Source organism: Rhinoraja longicauda, chromosome 5 (assembly GCF_053455715.1).
Source record: "Rhinoraja longicauda isolate Sanriku21f chromosome 5, sRhiLon1.1, whole genome shotgun sequence".
Taxonomy (NCBI): domain Eukaryota; kingdom Metazoa; phylum Chordata; class Chondrichthyes; order Rajiformes; family Arhynchobatidae; genus Rhinoraja; species Rhinoraja longicauda.
In genome coordinates, this window is record NC_135957.1 from 23,637,725 (window position 1) to 23,659,656 (window position 21,932).

The 21,932-nt window shown below is 40.9% G+C and overlaps 1 protein-coding gene across 5 annotated transcripts in view; it reads right to left on the bottom strand.

Annotated features, from left to right (window-relative positions):
• The window catches only part of arid4b (AT-rich interaction domain 4B), a 107,333-nt gene that overhangs the window by 2,485 nt on the left and 82,916 nt on the right, over positions 1-21,932 (bottom strand). For all 5 annotated transcript variants that reach the window (XM_078399109.1, XM_078399110.1, XM_078399105.1 and 2 more), the window contains 6 exons: positions 21,441-21,525; positions 15,319-15,520; positions 13,500-14,675; positions 6,982-7,092; positions 4,206-4,433; positions 2,379-2,525 (listed from right to left, as the gene is read on the bottom strand). In XM_078399109.1, the coding sequence (XP_078255235.1) occupies positions 2,379-2,525; positions 4,206-4,433; positions 6,982-7,092; positions 13,500-14,675; positions 15,319-15,520; positions 21,441-21,525 (1,949 nt within the window). The remainder of the gene's footprint in view (positions 1-2,378; positions 2,526-4,205; positions 4,434-6,981; positions 7,093-13,499; positions 14,676-15,318; positions 15,521-21,440; positions 21,526-21,932) is intronic.

Below are 21,932 nucleotides of genomic sequence, written 5' to 3' on the forward strand. Positions count from 1 at the left end.
GGTATCTTAATTGGGCATTGGAAATTACCCCTAATCTGTGGGTAAATTGTAGAATCCGAGGGAGTTAATGGGAATGTGGGGAGAATAACAAAAAAAACATGGCTACCAGGCTGAGTGGTAGGGTGCAGACTTGGTAGACTAAGGGCCTGTTTCAGTGCTGTATCCCTCTATGACTTCATGAGATGTATCAGATCCCATGGTACAATATGAGAAAAAGCAATGAAGTTCGACCCAGTATCCTCCAACCAACATCATTAAAACAAGTAATATTGTAGTAACATAATTGCTCTGAAAAGACTTAACACAAGAGGGACAGATCTAGGCAAACCACCTGGCATTTACCTTGGCATTGAATTCAGACATAGCAAAGTCACTCCCTATCCACTGAACTTTGCAAAATCCTCCTCACCTCTGGGGGTTTGTATACTGGGAGTGCTGTGCCCAAGACAAGTTGAGCAACAGCCTGACACAGCCATCATCATATAGCCACAGCTTGCAGACAATGTGCCACTCAACCCCTTCAACAATTCCCCAAAATGTTTGGTTTAATCAGCAGCACAGACCCATCAGAAATGGCTGTACAGGCAAGAGAGTGCGGCCTCGGAAGTCATCAACATTAACTTCAGATTTCAAAGTCTCGTAGTATTAGATCAAACAAGGTCACGGAAACCTCTTCCTGATTACCACCTACCATCTTCCCAATCGGTGCTCTTTCACGTTGAACAACACTTGAAGGAAACACCACCGTCAACAAGGGCACAGAGTGTACCCTTCCAGGGGACTTCAATGCCTGTCAACCAGCATAGCTTATAACACTGGGCTTGCCCAGTTTCAAGGGCTTAGACTGCATCGTGGCAGGTAGAATGAACTGACCTCAAGAATAAAACTACTTGATCTCAAACTCAACAATCTGTAACATGATTAAAGTGGTAGCAATGACTACCACATTGTTCCTTCATCACATTGACACAATCACGCTAAATGAGATAGACTCAGAACACATCTGTTAGCTCAAAACTGGGCATCCATGAAATGGTATGAACCACAAGCAGCAGCAACATGCATTACCATAATCAGTAATCTCTTGGCTGACATACCTCTCAATCTACCATTATGTCAGGCCAAGGGGACAATGAGAGTGCAGAGGGTATGCCAGCTGCAGCACTTAATCCACTGGACAAGGAGCAGTCAACCAAGTGCAATAGCAGCAATGGACTAAGTGCACATGAAGCAGCTTGGAATAGGAGGTAAGTAATCCTTCAGCTAATAAGATCAAAGCACTGCAGTACTCTCAGATCCAGCCCAGAAAGGAGATGGACAGTTAAAGAAATAATGGTCATAAGTGATAGGAGCAGAATTAGGCCATTTGGCCCATCAAGTCTACACCGCCATTTAATCATGGCTGATCTATCTCTGCCTCCTAACCCCATTCGCTTGCCTTCTCCCCATAACCCCTTTGCCCCCCCGTACTAATCAAGAATCTATCTATCTCTGCCTTAAAATATCCATTGACGGCCTTCACAGTCTTCTGTGGCAAAAAATTCCACAGATTCGCCACCCTCTGACTTCAATTTTCAATTGAAAATTGAAATCTTCAATTTTGTCAGAATTTGAAGAAATCTTTCCTCAACTCCATCTTAAAGGATCATCCTTTAATTCTGACGCTATGACCTCTAGTCCTAGACTCTCCCACTAGTAGAAACATCCTCTCCACATCCACTCTATCCAAGTCTTTCACTATTCGGTACATTTTAATGAGGTACCCCCTCATCTAAACTCCAGCAAAAAAATACACCGTGTTGGAGTAACCCAGCGGGTCAGGCAGCATCTCTTGAGAACATGGATATCCATGTCCTCCACAGATGCTGCCTGACCCATTGAGTTACTCCAGCACTTTGTCTTTTTTTGTAAACCAGCATCTGCAGTTCGTCGTATCCACATTTTATGGCATCTAGCTGTTCATAAATTGGTTGCCACGTTTTCTCTCCACAATATTTTGACTTTTTAAATTTTGGGACATATTGAGGCTGTTAAAGGGTTACATTAGTAACTCTTGATTTCCCCCTCTCCCAAATGATGGTGCCAGCCTATTACAATGGGCCTCATTGTAGAACACAGAGACTCGGTTCTCTCACTGATGGATATCCAAAGGGCTATTTAAATCTCCATTCCCTGCTTCTTTGCTCAGTGTCTACTTGGACAATAAAATCAGATAGTTATACAGGGACTACGTGCAACATACCCTCCTTTAATTTTCATGACTCCACTTGCAAACACATCTCTATTTGTACATCAGATTAAATATCCCAATGTGCTTTACAGGACCATAGAAATGCTTTGGCTGGGCATGTGAGAGTGTAGGGTACTTCTCGACTTACTATCGCGGTCCTTCTTTTTCATGCGCTTTCTTCTTCTGTCAATAGAGGCCACCTCTGATTTTAGGGAGAGGTAATGTCGCCTGATCTCCTGTAGCTTCTCTTGAAGAAATGTAATGCGTTCCACACCACTCATATTCTCAACATCAGCTGAAGGCAGAGGCGTTAAAATAATAAATAACATGCATTAGTATGGTAACCGTGGCAAATAAAATGTAGCCTGGGAAGGTGCAATGTATCCCCATGTTAGGAGAGTTTGCATTCCGAAAGAGCAACTAATTCGCTGTTATTTATTTTGGAACATCTCGGGGTTGTTAAAGGAACTGTATATAAGCACAACTTGATTTCACATTCACGATTTCCCATGACATCATCCCTTTTTCCCCATTGACTCCCATGTTGTAAGTGAAAATGCCTTCCTATGGGAAGTTTTTCTTTCGTTGTCCATTGTCTGTGCTAGAAACAACCCAAAGGTTGTGGAGAGGCAAACTGGGTGGACAAGGGTTTTCTCGCTTTGGAAAATAAAGGAGTTTGATGAAAGATTTTACTGAGATATATAAAATTACTAGGGGCCTATATTGGAGTGAATAAGCAGAATCTAATTCCCAGAAGACAGGTACTAGTAACCAGGCGACGGACTTTAAATTACTGGCAGAAGCATTGGAATGAAAGATTGGATTTTTTTCCTGACACTGAGATTTTTGTCTGAGGTGCCATACCTAGAAGGTTAAAGGGACAAGCATTAGAGAGTGCAAATCGGATGGAGTGTTCTTCTTGTCCCATGGAAAGGTTTACATTCCACATGTATGTGGTAATCACCTGTTTTAACATTAACTAATAACTTTTGACACTGAGTCACATTAGCAATCTTAACACATTACCTAATACTTATTTGAAAAGGTGGGGTTTAAAGAGTGAAGAAAAGGAGGAACAAGTGAAGGATAGGGAAAGAATTCCAATGCATGGGCAGCCGAAGCCATTGGAAGTAATGGTGGGTTGGAATCAGAGGTGTACAACAGAGCAGAACAGGAGAATTGAAGTGATGGAAGAGGGTTGTAGAAATGGAGGAAGTTGTTGAGATAGGCAGGGAACGAGGCCATGGAGGCCCCTGCAATAAACAACAATCTCTCTATTGACACTTGTGCAGTGATTAAACAATACAGCCGTTAGTATTTTCAGCTTGGAGTAATGAAGATACATTTGTAGCTATTAAAAAGGCCTATATTGATGAAATGTCTATGGAAGTTTAAAATTCTCTAGGCCCTGAACCCCGTTTCCCCATTGACATAATTGTTTTATAATGCAATTTTCTATAACACAAGATTTCTTAGGAAAGCAACTATCGCATATATGCAGAACTACCTGTACAAGCATTTGGTTGTAAAAACACGGATTTCATAGATGTTGTGATTAACAACTGAAAAGAAAAAATGGTGTGAAACGTATATAAGAAAATATACAAGGAAAGTGTAAAGAAAGAACAAACTAGAATATATTTCTGATGGGAAATAACTTAAGGATATTTCATACTCTACAGATCGATATTGATATGATTATAAAGTTGTACACATCGATGTCACAACGGAGTCAGTTGTCAATTGGGTTTACTTTCCATTAGCCATTACAGCTGATTTGTAGTCTATTCAAAAGATAGGGATTACCTGGGTTCACTGCTGTAATAGTGGAATGGGCCACTATTAAAGATCAGACTAAGAAAGGAGGGTAGGAAAGAAGAGTTAAAAGCTTAAATAATACCCCAAACTTGGTCTTTCCACTTTATTATGCAAGAAGAATCTATTTGAGTTACTTTACAGTCAGAGACAGACTCACCCATCTGAATACTCCATTTGTTTGTTCTGGAAGACCTGCTGCCCTGTTCCTGGGTGGCATTCTTCTCCCCATTCAGAGGAGATTTTCCAGGGGTCAGTATTTTGGTGGCAGATGTACTTCCTGGCAGAGAATTGATTCCCGCTGGTACGACAGTGGAATTGTTCTTCACTTGTACAGATTTGGCAGTATTTTCACCCGCAGACATCTCTTCACTATCACTACTGTTTGCTGTACAGGGAAAGAGAAAAATGCATTTACATACTGCCTTTTGTGGCCTCAGAGTGCCCCAAGCACTATTTGTGAAGCATATTAAATTTTGCATGACAGGAAATGTAGCCCATAAATTTTGGCATACTAAATTCCAATAAAGTGACCAGATAAATCACTGGATGATCTTTCAATAAACCAATGTTGATAGAGGGATAAATACTTGCCAGGCAACAAGGCTAGTGCTGAATTAGTGACTTAGGATTCTTTGCAAAAACCTGAGAGGGCAGGTGGGGTCTCAGTACTAGAGATTTAGAGATTCGTTTTAGAGATACAGCGTGGAAACAGGCCTTTCGGCCCACCAAGAGGCCGGGAACCAGAGGCAGTTTCCTGGACACCACAGGAAAGACGTGAATGTACTCAAAAGAGTGCAGTAGAGATTTACTAGAATGGTTTTAAGGATGAAAGATTTCAGCCACAAGGTTAGACGAGGTTATACCTCTTGGAGTGAAGAACGTTGAGAGATGTTGTACATAATCACGTGGGGTTTAGATAGGTAAATAAAAAGTAGTTATTCAAGGGAGTATGTATCAGATTTAAAGTGATAGGTGAGGGATACAGCAGGTATGCAAATAAAAAGCATTTTCTTATGCACCTATAGGACATGCCGCCTGCAAGGGTTCACAGAGGCTTTCAAAAGTAAATTGGATAGACCATTGAAGGAAAATAATTTGGACCTCCATCGAAAAGGAGCAGGAGGATGATTGAATTGCTATACAATGTGCTGGCATATGCTCAATATACTTTCTGTGCACTTCTATGATTTAAGGTTCATTGAATTAGCCTGGACTTTGCTGCAATCCAAGATCTTGTTCCACAATTAAATTGATGGAAAAAAACATTAGAGTGTGGGGAAACAGCAAGCACCCAGGGTCAGGCCAGGAGATTGGTATCAATTGATCAGAATTTTTAAAGAACTGGTATGGGTGCAGTTAGGAAATTGTGTGGTCTATTAAATGTGGTAGAAAAGTAAATGAAAAGATTCACGTTACATCCTAAGATGGTTTAAACCTCCTCCAGTCAATAAAAAAAAAAAAATGCAAGTAGCAATAATATAGGCAAAGTCAGAAATCATGTTTACTGAAATAAGTTATGTGAAGAATAAATAACTCCAGCAAGTCCCTCCTCTTATTGTTGTCCAGCCTACACAATGGATAGAGTGAAGGAATATGTTATGAGCACAGACAAAACTGGCAGTAAGCCACCAAATAAATTGTTTTGATTATTCAATGATGTGCTGATTGCCAATGACATAAACCCAGGTGGGGTTGTGAGTTGTGAGGAGGATGCAAGTGGGCAAAAGCTGGCACATGCAGTGTAACAATGTAGCTAGATAAGTGTTATCTGCTTCATAGGGAAACAGTAAGGCAGTGTATTATTTAATTGTTGTTAGAAGGGTTAATTCACAAAGAGAAGGTCGGCACAAAATACTGGAGTAACTCTGGGGAGAAGGAATGGGTGACGTTTTGGGTCGAGACCCTTCTTCAGACTGACTTGGGTGCTCTTGTTCACCAGTCATTAAATATAAACATACAGGTTGCAGCAAAAGTGGCAATTGGTATGTTAGCCTCTGTAACAAGAGGGTTGTGTGCTGGAGCAGGGATATCTTAATCTGTGACGTAACCACCATTTGCACTGTACTATATAGACAACCAAAATTATAGTCAGAGTTGGATATAGGGGTTATTTTAAAGGAAGGAGTGAATTTGAGAGGTTTATCGGAGCTGAGGACCTCAGTCCTACTGCTGGTGCTTATCACTTTGTAACTGGGAGCCACAAACTGGTGTTCAGCCTGGGAGGATGTTAGAGTGCTCTAAAGCAAGAAATAAATCATTAAGAATAAATCTGATCTCCCCAATCATAAATATAGTATAGTAAATCTCCTTAAGAACAATACTGAATATAGTCGTAGAGTTATAGAGTGATACAGCATGGAAACAGGCCCTTTGGCCCAACATGCCCTCACCGGCCAATATGTCTCAGCTAAACGAGTCCCACCTGCCCGTATTTGGTCCAGATCCCTCCAAACCTGTCCTATCCATATACTTGTCCAACTGTTTCTTAAACGTTGGAATAATCCCAGCCTCAACTACCCTCTCTGGCAGCTTGTTCCATACACCCGTCACCCTTTGTGTGAAAAAGTCACCCCTCAGATTCCTATTAGTCTTTTACCCTTCACCTTAAACTTATGTCGTCTGGTCCTCGATTCACCTACTCTGGGCAAGAGACTCTGTGCATCTAATCTGAAATGAAATCTGAAATGAAATAGAGTGTGATGGAGAAAGTAGCAGCGTAACAGATTCAATAAATTAATTGAAAATTGTCAACTTGAAACATTAACTCAATTTTTCTCCAACAGATCCTGTCTGAAATGCTGGACATTTCCAGCATTGTTCCATTGAATACTTCCATTGTTTTTCCGTATTTTCTTCTCGAGTGAGCATGCTCATAACCAGAAGAAAACACACACAATGTTTTTACAAAAGTAGTAGCAATTAGATATCCTCACCTGTTCGACTTTTCTTTTTATTGTTGATCCCTGATCGTTTGTGGCTGCGTTTTTGCTTCTTAGTTGAACTTCCTCCCTGAGCATCTTTCGGCCTTTTTTGACCAGATGCAACTGGAACAAAATTAAAAGACAAGTAAAATTAGTGTCCATGTCTAAAGAATTGAAAATCAAACAAGGGTGAGCAAAATCACTATGATTCTTAATGCTCAATATAAATTCCGACGTTATTAAAGCTTCTCTACCTGTACCTCAATATGGACAAAAAGGATTGGCAAACGTAATAGTTTTACAATGAAAGTACAGACTGCAACACTCTGATTTAATCGCATTACATTAATGGACCATCTGTTTTCATGTGTCTAACACGAGCATTTTACATTAAAACATCAGAAGGCTTGACATTTCACAACAACGCTATGCAGCCAGATTGGATCAGAGTGGGACTAGCTGTATCAGAGAATGTACACAAGAGGGCACCTTTGTCAACTGCGTAAACTAAACAACACAATCAAGCCATGCAACTCAATGGCGAGGAGTCAATGTTTTTGTTGTAAGAGAGCTTCCTCCCACCGTGGTAAGAGACCCTCTTCATTACTTCTCTGCAGTCTGTACAAGGTTATTTTCTGCATGAGGGATGTCAGCATCTTCTGAGCACAGCAAGGAACCATCAACTTCAACCAACAGCTATGAGATTATGCAGTAAGTACAAAGCAGGAGTAGCAAAAAAAACCTCAGAGACTGGAAATCTGAAATAAAAATAGAAACTGCTGTTGACACTGAGTGAACAGAGAATCAACGTTGTTGCATCGGTTCAGTCTCGTCATAACTAACAGATGTTGAGAGATTCAAGAGTTTTTAAAGATGCTATTGAGCTGTTGAAAAGAATGACTGGGAAAGAGCAAACATGAATTAGTTGGAGCATAGGAATGATTGAACAAAGGGGAGGGTAGCACTTGATAAAAGGGATGGAGATGCCGCAAGGAAACAAAAAAATGGTGGAGAAACTAAATTGTAAATGGCTACAACTATATGTAGATGGAAATAAGCATAACAATCTGGAGAAGTCTGCCATGACCTAGGATAATGGATCAAAGAGGTAACACAGTCCGAGTGTAAAAACAGCCCTCCAGTCACGTGAGTTGAGCCACTCTTACGGGCTTCGATTATAGGAAAAGGCAGGTACATTCAATGCATGAATGTTTTCAATTCAATGTTTTCATTTAAAAATCTCAAACCTTCACTTCTGTCCGCTTTTCCCCCGAACCCAGGCATTCCAAGCTTGCTGTTTTGACCCACAGTTCGGCAATGAGACAGAACTTGCTTATATATAGCAGCTTATCATATCCTCAGGATGTCTCAAAGTGCCTCACAGCTACTTTTGAAATGTTGTCACTGTGGTAATGTAGGGAACGCAGCAAGATCCCACACACTGCAAACAAAATGAATGGTCAGATGATATGCTCCAGCTATGCTGCCCGAGGGATAAACGTTGGCCTGATCATTGGGGAGATTCTCCCCTGTCCTTTCATAGTGCCGGACATTTTGGTAATCACCTGAGGAGAGCAGACAGGGCCTCAAATGAACATCTCAAATGAAAGATAGTACCTCTGACAGTGCAGCACTTCCCCAGCTTTGGCATTTGGCTGTATTTAAAAAAAATTGCAAATGACATCGGGACATCCTGAGCTCATGAGCGGTGCTACAGCAATGAACGTCTTTCTTACATTGCTATTTGAATTGTGAAATGTAGATTCCACATTTATCAGAATTAAACCCTATTGTTCTAGTTGTCATGGGCCTGATAATAGCTAAAACACCTTGCAAAAGGCCGCAAAGGGAGAGAAATGCAAAAGCTAGGATTCTTGGCGGAGTTCCAGTAAATATTCCTGTAAATGTGATTAAATGATTCAGTAAAACTTGTGTCGCAGTCTGAAGAAGGGTTCCGACCCAAAGTGCCGCCTGTCCATTCCCTCCCCAGAGGATAAGAAAATAGCTGCAGATGCTGGTACAAATCGATTTATTCACAAAATGCTGGAGTAACTCAGCAGGTCAGGCAGCATCTCGGGAGAGCAGGAATGGGTGACGTTTCGGGTTGAGACCCTTCTTCAGTCTGAAGAAGGGTCTCGACCCGAAACGTCACCCATTCCTGCTCTCCCGAGATGCTGCCTGACCTGCTGAGTTACTCCAGCATTTTGTGAATAAATCCCTCGCCAGAGGATGCCTGACTCGCTGAGTTCCTCCAGCATTGTGTGTTTTACACAGTCAAACTTCTCTTGGGACATGTAAGAAAAAGTGGAATTTCTCAATCAAGAACAGCAAATATGGACATAAATCCCTCAGCATCTGCTGAAAGAAAGCTTTCCGCACAACAATCGAATAATGATTTTGATAAGAATTGATCAATACCTTATGGGCGATTGTAAGGTGGCATTATGCTCACTGTCTTTACTATGCAGGCTCTCTGTACTATTATGAGCAGTACAGAATGCTGTTAGTGGAAATGAATCAATAAAGTAAAATTTATACCATGCCTTCATTAAAAATACCTCAAGTCTTTCAAAGTCATTGTATTGTAATCACTGCAGGAAGGTAAGAGACAAGGTAACTAACTGATTTACAGCTAGATTTGATAACTACTTGAAAATGCCCGTACTGAGTGAGTGATGCACCCGTGGAAATGACCGTTTTCAAAAACAATAAATCAAAGTTTCACATTCCCTCCCAGATGTCATGACCAATACTTTGAAGAGAAGTAAGATTCTCAAGTGAAGTCGAGTTTATTGTCATATATAAGCAAATGCACAGTGAAGTACAGGTACAATGAAAATATTGCTTGCAGCAGCACCACAGGCATGTAGGATAGTGTTAATGTACGGGGATCGCTGGGCGGCACGGACTTGGTGGGCCGAAAAGGCCTGTTTCCGGCTGTATATATATGATATGATATGATAGACACGGCCAAACAGAAACATATATTAAACATAAAAATTATATGTTTAATACTGAACTAGGAAATACTGCTTTCCGCAGTATTTGAGCCAATACTTATGCACCGACTAAATTCATAAGAGCAGATTTTCTGGTTGTTATCTCATCACTGTTTGTGGAAGCTTGCACTGCAGCCATAATTAGCTGCCAAGTTTCCCACAACAATTAATCAACTTCAAAAAGTCCTTTGTTGGTTGTAAAGCGTTTTGGGGAGGCACGAGGTTGCGAAAGGCCCTACTTAAGCACACATTTCTCTTTACTGGCAGGATAACAGCCAGATATCAGAGCAATAGCCAAGCATATTCATTTAAATGCACCACAAATGAACAGTGGTGGTCAATGAGAACCCCAGTTGACTTTTTCCCAAATTACGGGAGGGAGATAACGCCAAACTTCACCTCAATTCCAGGAGTTTTCTGAACAAGCTCAAAACAGTTTAGCTCGGACAAGTCAAACTTTGTAAATCAATGCTCACTCATTGGGATGGGCCAATCTTTTTTCACACATTGCATTAAATAAATGACAGCGAATCAGTACTCCATTTTACATCTTATCAATAGAAACAGAAAGTAGGGAGAGATGTAGAACTGTTGCCAACACCCTATCACTCAAAGTCAAGTTTTCTGGTTCAACTGATCCTAAATCCCCCTTCATCCTTAGTCCAGATGAACTGAGCTGATGGAAACATGGTTCTGAGGAGACAAGGAAAGGTGGAGCACCAACCAACATGAAGTAGACTGGGAGAGCACCACTCCTCCCAATCGCAGGAAAGGACTTCCATTGGACACAAAGTGCCATCACTGTTGGAGTCTGTGGGGAAGCCCACATCCCATGCCTACCCTGCATCAGTCACCTGAGCCATCTTAGCTGAAGATTCAAATTGGATGTTGCTTACTTAACATCAATCTCCAAAGAAATGGGCAAATACTGCCCCCGGCATGATTTTGAATCTAATGGCTAGCATTGTGCATGATTGCATTGAACTTTAGTAGATAAGCATTGTGTCACCATATGCTGGTGCCCTCAGTATACTGAAAGATGGGCCTGTCCAGGATACCATGGAACATTACATTCAGTTGGATTATGGTGAGCTATCCAACTATTCAAGAAGAGGCTGAGCAGAAGAACATCTTCAGTCATAAGTCAATCGGGTTGTTTTCTGCATAGAACGTCCAAGACATCACAGGAAAGTGAGCTGGTGCTCCTGTTGGATGGTTGCTTGCGTGGAACCTTCATACAAGCACAGAAAAGGATATAGTAGTCTTTGTCGAGGTTCATCCCGAGAAGCTGTATAGGTCGGTACTCTGTGCTTTATGTGTTGTGCCCGAGGACACCCACTAAGACAAACATCCATGTCTGCTGAAAGATTATGAGCGAAGTGAAGAAGCCTTCGGTGGCTCTAAACTCACTGGTCTTCCGGAGTGAGGAGTAGGCCACAGCAGACTGTGGACTGGCGCATTCCACGGTTCAGAGCTACATACTGAGGGATATGCTAAAGATCAGTGCAGTCACCCAATGCTCCACAGTACAGGCTACAGTAAAGGCACATTCCATTATTGCACACCAGGGGTGGTAACCCCTACCACTTAACACTGGTGGAATACATGTTCAAGCAAAATTTATCGCATTGTAATCTAATGTATATACTGAGAGCTCATAGAATAATATTTCTTGCAGAGCGATTGGTGACATTTGAAGATATATTATATATTTGCAAATTTAATGAAAAAGGTATACTTTAAAGCAAGCCACTGACCCACTGAGTTCCTCCAGCAGTTTTTTAAAAATTCAAGATTCCACTCAAGAGTCTTAACCGATTGGGACTCCAGATTCTACAGCAAATGAAAATCTAAAATTCCACATGCATTGTACCAGACAACATCGCTCCTGTGCTGCAGAATTCCAGAACATTTGCTATCTCCTCCATCCTCTGTTTATATACTTTTTTCAAGCACAGGCTAAAGAATATTTGGACTGCATGACAAGCTGTGCTCTCTTCCATAGTAATGGGCCACAACCATTCCTGTTCCAACTTCCACAAACATGGTGTAACAAGCACTGTGATCCCTTTTTCAGCTGTGGTCCATCGGCCTAAATAATAAAGTACATTTGATGAACCAGTGTTAGGTGTTGTTGGGTATTCTTGAGAAAGCAATGAGGTACTTTGTAAATGCAAGGTCTTGTATTCAAACAGGCCAGAACTATAGCAAATATGCTCCTAAATTACACAAAGTGACATTTTGGATATTTGATCTTCCAGTGTGCGATCTAAGTCAATTTGCCTTTTCATAGATATTTTTTTAAAAGTTTAAACAAAATCACTAGTCAGAAGATAACTTACAATCAAATTAACGTCATGTGTACAGACCGCTGCCGCTAGATCCATGTGTGCATATGTCAGCAACTTTAGACGGACAGGAAAAAGTGAGCATGGATGTGGTGGATGAGCCAAAGGAACAATTTCTGTGCTGTACGACTCTATGACTTCAAGTTGGGGAAAGGTAGACTGACGTGCTTCTTCCCTAGCCTAGCCATGTTTGGCATGGGCACGATGCTGTACGAAGCCCTTTCTTCCTCCATTGAGACAGGATTTTGACAACACAGTGGAAACAATCCAGGTATCTCATCCATGACATTTTCAATTAACTTTGACCACCACCTTCACCTAATGATAACAATTCAATCGTGACAACGTTATGCACACATACTCTAGCTGTGAAAACCTCAGTGGATATAAAAGCAGTGTAGCAATCAATCAAGGCTTTTATCAATCGCATTATTCAAACTTGTGACTTCGACCAACAAGGACAAGGGCAGAAGACAGATTGAGGCACCACCACCACCTGCAGGTTCCCGCTCCCAGAATGCAGGTCATTCTACATGGAAATGAATAATGTTGTTCTTCCATCGTCACTAAATCAAAATTGTGGAACTTCCAAGCTAATCCCATCATGGAGAGGTTGCAGCTGTTTAAGGTAACTTTGCACCATCCAGGAAAAGCGGATGAGCAATAATGCTACCTTGTGAACAATGCATGTATAATGGAAGTTAATTTTAAAGAAAGCGATAAAATTCAGTCAAATATAGAAAATGACAATTGGAAGAAAAAAAATTTGCTCTTAAATTATTGGTTAACGTCACAGTCATCAGCATTATTTTGCACTTTATTTACAACTTCACAGTGATCCCATTACCTCGTACTCATTTTCAGCAATCAATCTTCGCAATCAAGGATCAAACATGAACATTACTGCCACAAACTCGGGACAATAAATGTATTTGCTTTCAATGGAGCCAAAAAATAACTCTGGAACCATAAATATGGCTAATTTATAATAGGCTTTTCAACCACGAAAGATCATAAATGCAAATTTTGGCATACACATGTTTGGTCACATGTTCACATTCTCTTGTGCGCACATGAATATTCACGTGCACTGTCAGGAGATGGAGAAGGATCTCAGCACCAACTAAATTCTAGAAATAATTGGTTTGTTGAACAAATGCTTTGTCAGTGCGCAATGCCTTACCTTTCTCCTTATGCTCTGTTTCTGGCTGATTGCTGCTGCTTGAGCTAATGCTAGCATCAAATCCTGTTGGAGAGACATTGCCTTCAGACTGTCCCTCTTGCAGCTCCCCGGTCATACTATCAACCTCATTCGTGCTGTCAGTCTCGCTTTTAACACTCTGGGCTTCCTCCTGGCTTGGAACCAGCCTTTGAGGGATCATTGTGTTTGGCTGTGGTCTGTTGGCTTCTGTCACTGTAACCGAGACAGGAGACTCAGGAGTGGTGGGCGGAGTATTGAGCACAGAGTTGCTGCCACTGCTGGGCATCTCACCCTTCTTGTCCAGTTTTTCTGTTGGCTTCTCTTCACTTGGTTTGACAGGGGAGATAACTAATGCAGCAGTTTCTGCTTCCACATGTGGCAGCCTCTCTTCCTCTTTAGCAGTTTCAGCCAATGTCTCTGCCTTTGCCTCTTCCTGGGCCACGGGTGGGGCCGACGTGGTCTCAGTATCAGAATCGGAAAAGAGCTCCTTGAGAACTTTTTTAGGCCACTGGACCTGGATGCTTGACCACACATCTTTTCGGTCCTTTACTTTTGTGTTGTGAGCCCTTAATTCAGAGTTATTTAAAAGCTTGACCCTTTTCTCAGGCACTTCTGAAAAACCAGAATACAGTTGGGTCACATGCAGTGGTTTCCTCTTTTCCTGCAGACCATTATGCTTTCTAGTGGTGGCATTTTTCACATCATTTCTTTCCTCATCCTCATCGGAGCTGGTGTTGCTGCTTGTGCTGTTGAGGGGAGATTCTTTGCCCTTCGACCTCTCACCCTTGTGGTTCGGCGATTCTGTCTTCACCCAGTCTTCAGCACCTACCTTTCTCCTCCTGGCACGTTTCACATGTGACTTTATCCGCCTCTCACCCAGTTCTTTCTGTCCCGTTGGTTTTGTGGACTCGTCTCCTTCCTCCTCATCCTCTTCCTCCTCAGAGGACTTGCCTTTTCTCACCCAGTCTAGAGAGTCTGATAAGTGTCCCAACTTGGCGCCAGTGGGAGGCGTGCCCGGTCGCCCGGCCAGTGGAAGGCTCCTCTGGTCCTCAAAGGTTGTCTCATTACTTTCTTGAATGGTTGCATCCTCCTCTAGGCCTTTTCTCCAAGTGGCCTCACGGTGGTCATCATCATCACTCTCTTCAGAGCTGTCTGAGCCTGTCAATAAAAAAGTCAAATAAATGAGTATTCAAACCCCAGAGGTATGCCACTCTTCCTACCGATAGGTTTTAAATCCTTTATCTGTATCATTCAAATGAACCTTCTGATTCAAATTAGTCACAATTAATAACTATTTACCTGAAATATTACATTGAAAAGGCAACACAACCAAAAGTTTAGATTTTCCTCTCCCACCACCATGACATAGCAGAACGCCCATGTTATTGGAATATTGCTTTCTGGATGTGCAACATTAGTTGTATTAAGACAAATCCTGTTGGCTGTGTGATTTTAAGATACACTAGGCCTTGGTTTAAGTAAATCATAACCTGTTGGAAACCTGAAATGAAAATTGAAACTGCTTGAAACACTCAGCAGGTATTTCTACCACTTACCATAGTAGAACTTCACCCTTGAGATTAGTCTCAGATCATTTAGCAATCGCATTCGGAGTAAAATTCATTAGGGCGTTTAGTGTTTTTTCCAAATATCAGTCAGAAACATATATTGTTCTTACATTGTTCGGGAGTGCTGCAGTAAAGCTTTTAGCAAATATTATCTCGTTTTAATCAACCAATCTAAGATGCAAGTATAAATCCTCACAACTTTCAAGTTCCCCTTTTCATAAGTTAGTTAATACCTTGCACTCCATTGATGATGTCCATTGTAGAAATGTCTGCTTCACAGTTCCTCACGCCAGCTCCAATTATTTTTGGGGAAATGTCCGATGGCACAGCATGAGCTGGGCACTTTAAGAGCCGGCGGACGCGCATAGACTTGCTTGGAGATTTAACTTCCTTATCTTTTTTATCGCTCCTTTCCTTTTCTTTATCCATCTTACTCTGAAATGCAGATGGACATCAACATTCCGTATTTTGCAAAATATATTTTTCAAAAACAGACAGCAATGTATTTTATAAATTAGGTGCTTTTTGTGCAAAATAACCTGAATTGCATTTGCATTATGATATTCAATTCTGCGTATTGTACCTCAGGAAATATACACCAGTCTATGAGAGAATGCAGTGAAGATTCTGCAACATCTTACCAGGCTAAATGGCATGTTGGCCTTCATAGCGAGAGGACTTGAGTATAGGAGCAAGGACGTCTTACTGCAGTTGTACAGGGCCATGGTGAGACCACACCTGGAGTATTGTGTGCAGTTTTGGTCTCCTAATTTGAGGAAGGACATTCTTGCTATTGAGGGAGTGCAGCATAGGTTCACCAGGTTAATTCCCGGGATGGCAGGACTGACAATATGATGAAAGAATGGGTCGACTGGGCTTGAATTCACTGGAATTAGAAGGATGAGAGGGGATCTTATAGAAACATGTAACATTCTTAAAGGATTGGACAGGTTAGATGCAGGAAAAATGTTCCCAATGTTGGGGGAGACCAGAACCAGGGGGCACTGTTTAAGAATAAGGGATAGGCCATTTAGGACTGAGAAGTGGAAAAACTTTTGCACCCAGAGAGTTGCGAATTTGTGGAATTCTCTGCCACTTAAGGCAGTGGAGGCCAATTCACTGGATGTTTTCAAGAGAGTTAGATATAGCTCTTGGGGCTAACGGAATCAAGGGATATGGGGAAAAAGCAGGAACGGGGTACTGATTTTGGATGATCAGCCATGATCATATTGAATGGCGGTGCTAGCTCAAAGGGCCGCATGACCTACTCCTGCACCTATTTTTTATGTTTCAATGTAAAATGTTAATTATGAAGACAAATTTGCACCTATTCAGATTCTACTCTCTATTGTGAAGGAGATCAGGTATATAAAATGGTTCAACTACTAAGGGGATAACAAGTAGTTCAAGAAAATTAACTGAATGGAACAATTTCTAGGCCATAAACCTAAAATCTGAATTGAGCAAGGGTGGTATCAGTAAATTCTTCTTACACAAAGAGTGCTGGAAATCTGCATGACATTTTTCTCTAAAGACTTTGCAGTGAGATGTTTATATTGGATGAAAGTATTAAAGACAGGGTTAGGATACAGATGTGATTCTGCCTGAAAGCATGGGAAAAGAGGAGCGGGATTGATGTGCAAATTTATGTTCCTACTCAGATCTTGGGATATTTGAAATATAATGACGTTACTAAGCGTACAAATTCACCTCCAATAATTTTGGATTATTGGATATGAATCACACAATTGAGATATAAATAATGAAGATACACATGAATTGATGCACACCTAGATGCAAACTAAGGTAAACGTAGCAACAGGATTCAGAAGACTACTGTGTACCTTAAAACCTCGGTTGCTTCCCAGATGGAACTCTAATTACTTACCTAGAGTGGGACAATTTTATATAAAATCAAATAAGTTATTTTCATTTGTGTCTTTTGTTACAAAGCTGTGGTGAAATACATCTTACGATCCTAGTACAGGTGAACAAACCCATTGTCTCACTAAGTCTTTTATAAATAACATGAGCAGTGAGATTCATATCCAATAATCTGTGGCTCACAATTGAGATATAATTAATAACACACAGGTCATTATACACACAATGCATGGCTGTCCAGATGCGAAGGGGCAAAAGAATTCAGGAGATTATTGAGCACTCGAAACCTGTGGTGGCCATCCCAGTACTTAGTAAAATAAATAAACCTAATCCCATTTCTAGCACTCAGCCTGTAGCTTTCTATGTTTTGCTGTTTCAAGTATTTATCTAAATACTTCTTCCATCACCCTCTGAGGTACAGAGTTCATCCTCTAGTGAAAACATTCCTTAGAATCGAAGGCCTAGTAATCTCTCTTTCTTTGCTTTGCAAATGGATACATCTCATCAGGTCCTGCAGAAGAATCCATATTTCATATTTCCTTACAGGAGGAAGGAGGCCATTTAGCCAGTGGGTCTATGTTGGCTCACTAAGCAATCTCGTTCTTAACTAGGTTTCCCTGTATCTATTCTTCTTATATTTCCATCAAGAGCCTCCAGATTCTACCACTCACCACACCTTGCAATTTACAGCAGCCAATTAATCTACCAACCCGCATGTCTTTGGGACGATGGTGAAAACCAGAGCACCCGTAAGAAAGCCATTGGCAAACACCACATGCACAGCACCAGAGGTCAGATCCATAGCATTACTAGTTGTGCCACCTTTTACATCCACCAAGATACCTAATATCCCCTCTTTTTTGATGATAATGTAGAATTTCACCCATTTATAATGACCTTCTCCACAGTGATAACAGACAAGAAGTATGTCTTCTCATCTGTTCACCTCATCTAAGTTTCCCAGCTCCATGCATAGGTTGTACCATTAGTGTCTAATGTGCCCTATCCTTTCTTTAATTATTCTCTTGCCCTTGTGTTGTCTGCCAGTGCTATTTCTGGCACCCTACCAATTCCTTTTAAATAGATAGCGTCTTTTTTATTTAGTTCAGTTTAGAGACACAGCGCAGAAACAGGCCCTTTCGCCCACCGAGTCCGCGCTGAACAGCAATCCCCACACACTAACACAATCCTACACACACTAGGGACAATTTTACCAAAGCCAATTAACCTCTTGTACAGGTCACCTCTGCCCAGAAGAGATCCCAGTCTGAAGGGTCTCAACCCGAAACGTCACCCATTCCTTCTCTCCTGAGATGCTGCCTGACCTGCTGAGTTACTCCAGCATTTTGTGAATAAATACTCCCAATTGTCCAAATATCTGAATCCTTGCCCCTTTTACCAGCTCCTCAGCAATTAATCTGTCCTTTCTTCATGTTCGTCCCCTCACTAGCACGTTGTTCTGCAAGTAATCTGTTGATCCTATCCTGGAGGTCCTGCTTTTTATCCTTTCGCCTAACTCTCTATATTCCATTTGCAGGACCTAATCGATTTTCCTACCCATGCCATCATGCACAATGACTTGTGCAGACCTTTGAGAATGTCATGTACCCGCTCCAAGACATCCTGGACCATGGAACCATGGAGGCAACACACCATCCGAGAGTCTCAAATGCTGCCACAGAATCACCTGTCTGCCTCCGACCACTGTGGCTCAGCATGGCATTACCCTTCCCCACTGTGCCTCAGTTAGACTCCTTCTTCTGGCACTTTCTGATGCAAGCACAGGAGGTGCAACACCTGCCCATTCACCTCTTCTTTTCCTGCCATACATAATGCACAGAAACAAAAAGCAGGTATCTATTTGTGCTTCTTCCAAACTAGTGAACTGCAATTAGTGTTTTTAATTGGGTCTCTATGCCAGGGAAATCCAATGAAGATTGGCTGATTGCTTTGTAATACCTGCACTCAGTCCACTGGGGATCACAGATTTTCTGGTTGTCTGCCACTTCCATTCACCATCCCACTCCCACTTAGCCAATCTATCTCTGACCTTCCACAGTATTATCAAGAGGCTCAATGGAAGCCTGAGGAACAACACCTCATCTCATCTTTTGTCTGGGATGTTGTGGCCAACAGAACTTAATATCAAATTTACCAATTTTAGATGATTTGCTCTTTCTTTGTGTCTGTATCAAAACAGGATACTTTTGCATGCCATTATTTCGGCCCGGTTTTGCTCTTGTTTTCTTTTTTATATATATAGTTTGGCCTGCTGAGCAAATTCCACTTACCATCAGCTGATTTGAGCTTAACTGCCTCATTAGGGCATCATGCCTCACCCAATCCTCTTGTTTCACCTGATTCTCTCTTTGCTAGTTCTAATGAAGGATCCCAGACCTTAACTGTTTCTCTTTCCATAAATCTTGCCTACCTGCTGAATGTTTTCAAATACATTTCCATCCCATTGCCACAAGGAGGTTGGATCCATTCTAGTTCTGGAACAACCCATCGAGCCTATACAGATCCATTGTTACGTTGGCATGGTCCCAGTAATCCAGAAATCTAAAGCTTTTCATCCTGCACCACCTCTTCAACCCTGCATTCATCTGACCTATCCTCCAATTCATAGAAGTAATCTAGAGAGCACAACCTTGCTATCTAGCTGTAACATTTAAGTAACAAATCTCATCCCTCTTTTTATCCATGTCACTTGTACCAATACAAACAAAGACCTCTGACAGTTTACCCTGTCCCTGCAACTGTTCACTTACGTGGGAGACAACCCAAAGTCCTTGAATGACATCTATATTCCCTTCACTATTGAATGCTCAACCATTATTGTCCTTGCACTCCTGCTCTCCCCCTCTCATGAAGCTGAGCCACCCACTGTGTGTTATCTCAGTTCCGGCTGAAGACCTCAGAGGAACATCAATCCCAAGCAATACCAACTTGAAAAAATCATGAACGTTTCCTGCACAGAATCATGGCCTTGTTGGGGTTTCTGTAAGTCAGTATCATGAATTGAAATTCACAGCAGCCTTGAGTCTCTATTATTCAATCCAATTTGATTCTAATAAACAAATACTCAAACATAATTGAAGCATAATTGATATTACGCAATTAATATAATTGATATTACGCAATTGATACTAAAGGAATAGAAAAGTTGAGCAGAGCTTAATCTTGAATAATTCAAGGACAAAGTGAATTTCTCATGGATATTAATTTAAAATTGCAGTTTTCGCTCTTGCAGTCAGCAGTTGGCCTCCACCTGTGTAATTACCATTCTGTGATTCTATATCTTATGAACAAAAAGAGAAGGTACTGTAAACCCAAGAGAACCCTGCTGATATTGTTATAATTAAGGGTTCTCCATCAACTAACCACACATATATGTTCAAGACGGTGTGGTGCGAAGACGGAAGAGACTACCAGTGGAAACAACTGTGAACATATAAGTTTTACATAAATAAACTACGGCAGCAGAAGAGATTGTAGATGCTCTGGAATCTGGAGCCCAAAATGTTGACTGTCCATTTCCTTTCACAGATGCTGAGCTCCTCCAGCACTCTCCTTTTTGCTCCATACATAAACTAAGTTGCTGTTCATGAGTTTCTCCTCAACAATTCGTGGGAATTGGCAAACCTCTGAGGACTACTAAAACAGATGATATGGTCAATATTTCATTGACATTGTGGGACCTTCCACAGTTCGCAAATTGGTTACCCTCTTTCCTGATTATACCTCAATAGATTTAATTGGCTATAAACCACCAGCAAATCAGGATATTCTAAAGGTCATCACACAAATTTATTATCGTCTGCTCAGCAAGCCATGAATATATAGATGTTGAGTATTAGTTGAGCATATTTAGTCCTTTATCCTCATGAATAACATTCTCCTGGCCATGCTCATGCATCAGAACAGCCACAGTTACAAGCACCTACAGGGACGTCAACTTGTTTGGAATTCACTCTTGAAAATCAGGGATTGTTACTATTGTCAATTTTTACTCGTGCTCCCTACAATTGAAGATATTGAACTAAGTGAGACGTTACATTGAAGTAGAATGCTAACTGGCTGGAAGAAATGAAAATATAAACAATATTATAAACAAGAGACTTTTTTTGGAATTGTAGGACAAAAGACTTAAATTCTGAATGGAAATTGGGACGCTATGGAAAGTGTCATGCGAGTCAAGGAATTAAAGCAGCGACCATGTTAACTAGTTAAAGAAAACAGGAATAAAACAATGCAGGACACAATATCACATGTGTTACAATAAGTAATCTTGTTGAGAATAAATGTTTTTATTGCAATTTCTATACTACTTTGAAATCCAATGCACAGACCTAACTATTTTTCAACAGGGCCATGATCAGACCATTATACGTCATTTGTACAGTTTAAATATATTAGTTGTTCTTTTACAGAATATTATATGTCAGATGTCTGATATTAATATGCTTACCTTTATTTTCTTTCTGTGTTTAATTTTTGGAACATTTTTATCTGCAGGTCGCACTATTTTATCTGCCTTAATCCATTCATCATACCTGAAAAACAAAAAAGTAAGCTCACACCATGTGTTGGAATGATATGGTGAAGATTATTAGCACAGGTGGTACAAAAGGTTCATGTATCTCAATTGGCTCCCCACTAGATGTGCAGTGTGAGTGAATCCACCTCCAGTGTAAACTGTTATAATCAAGGTAAAGCTCACTTGAAAAGGGAGAATACAAGACGTAAATAATTTAGCATTAAAACGTGCTTAATCCTGCTTTGTGCCTCAAGACAGAAATTAATATTAAAAGTTGCTGCCATGTCAATATGAATTCCAACAACATGGTCATATAGAACACTTCAACACAGAAAAAAAAAGAGAATAACTAATTTAACATAATTTTTTCTTTAAGTGGTCCATGCAAACTAAATATGTGAGCAATGCTTTGAAAAGACTACC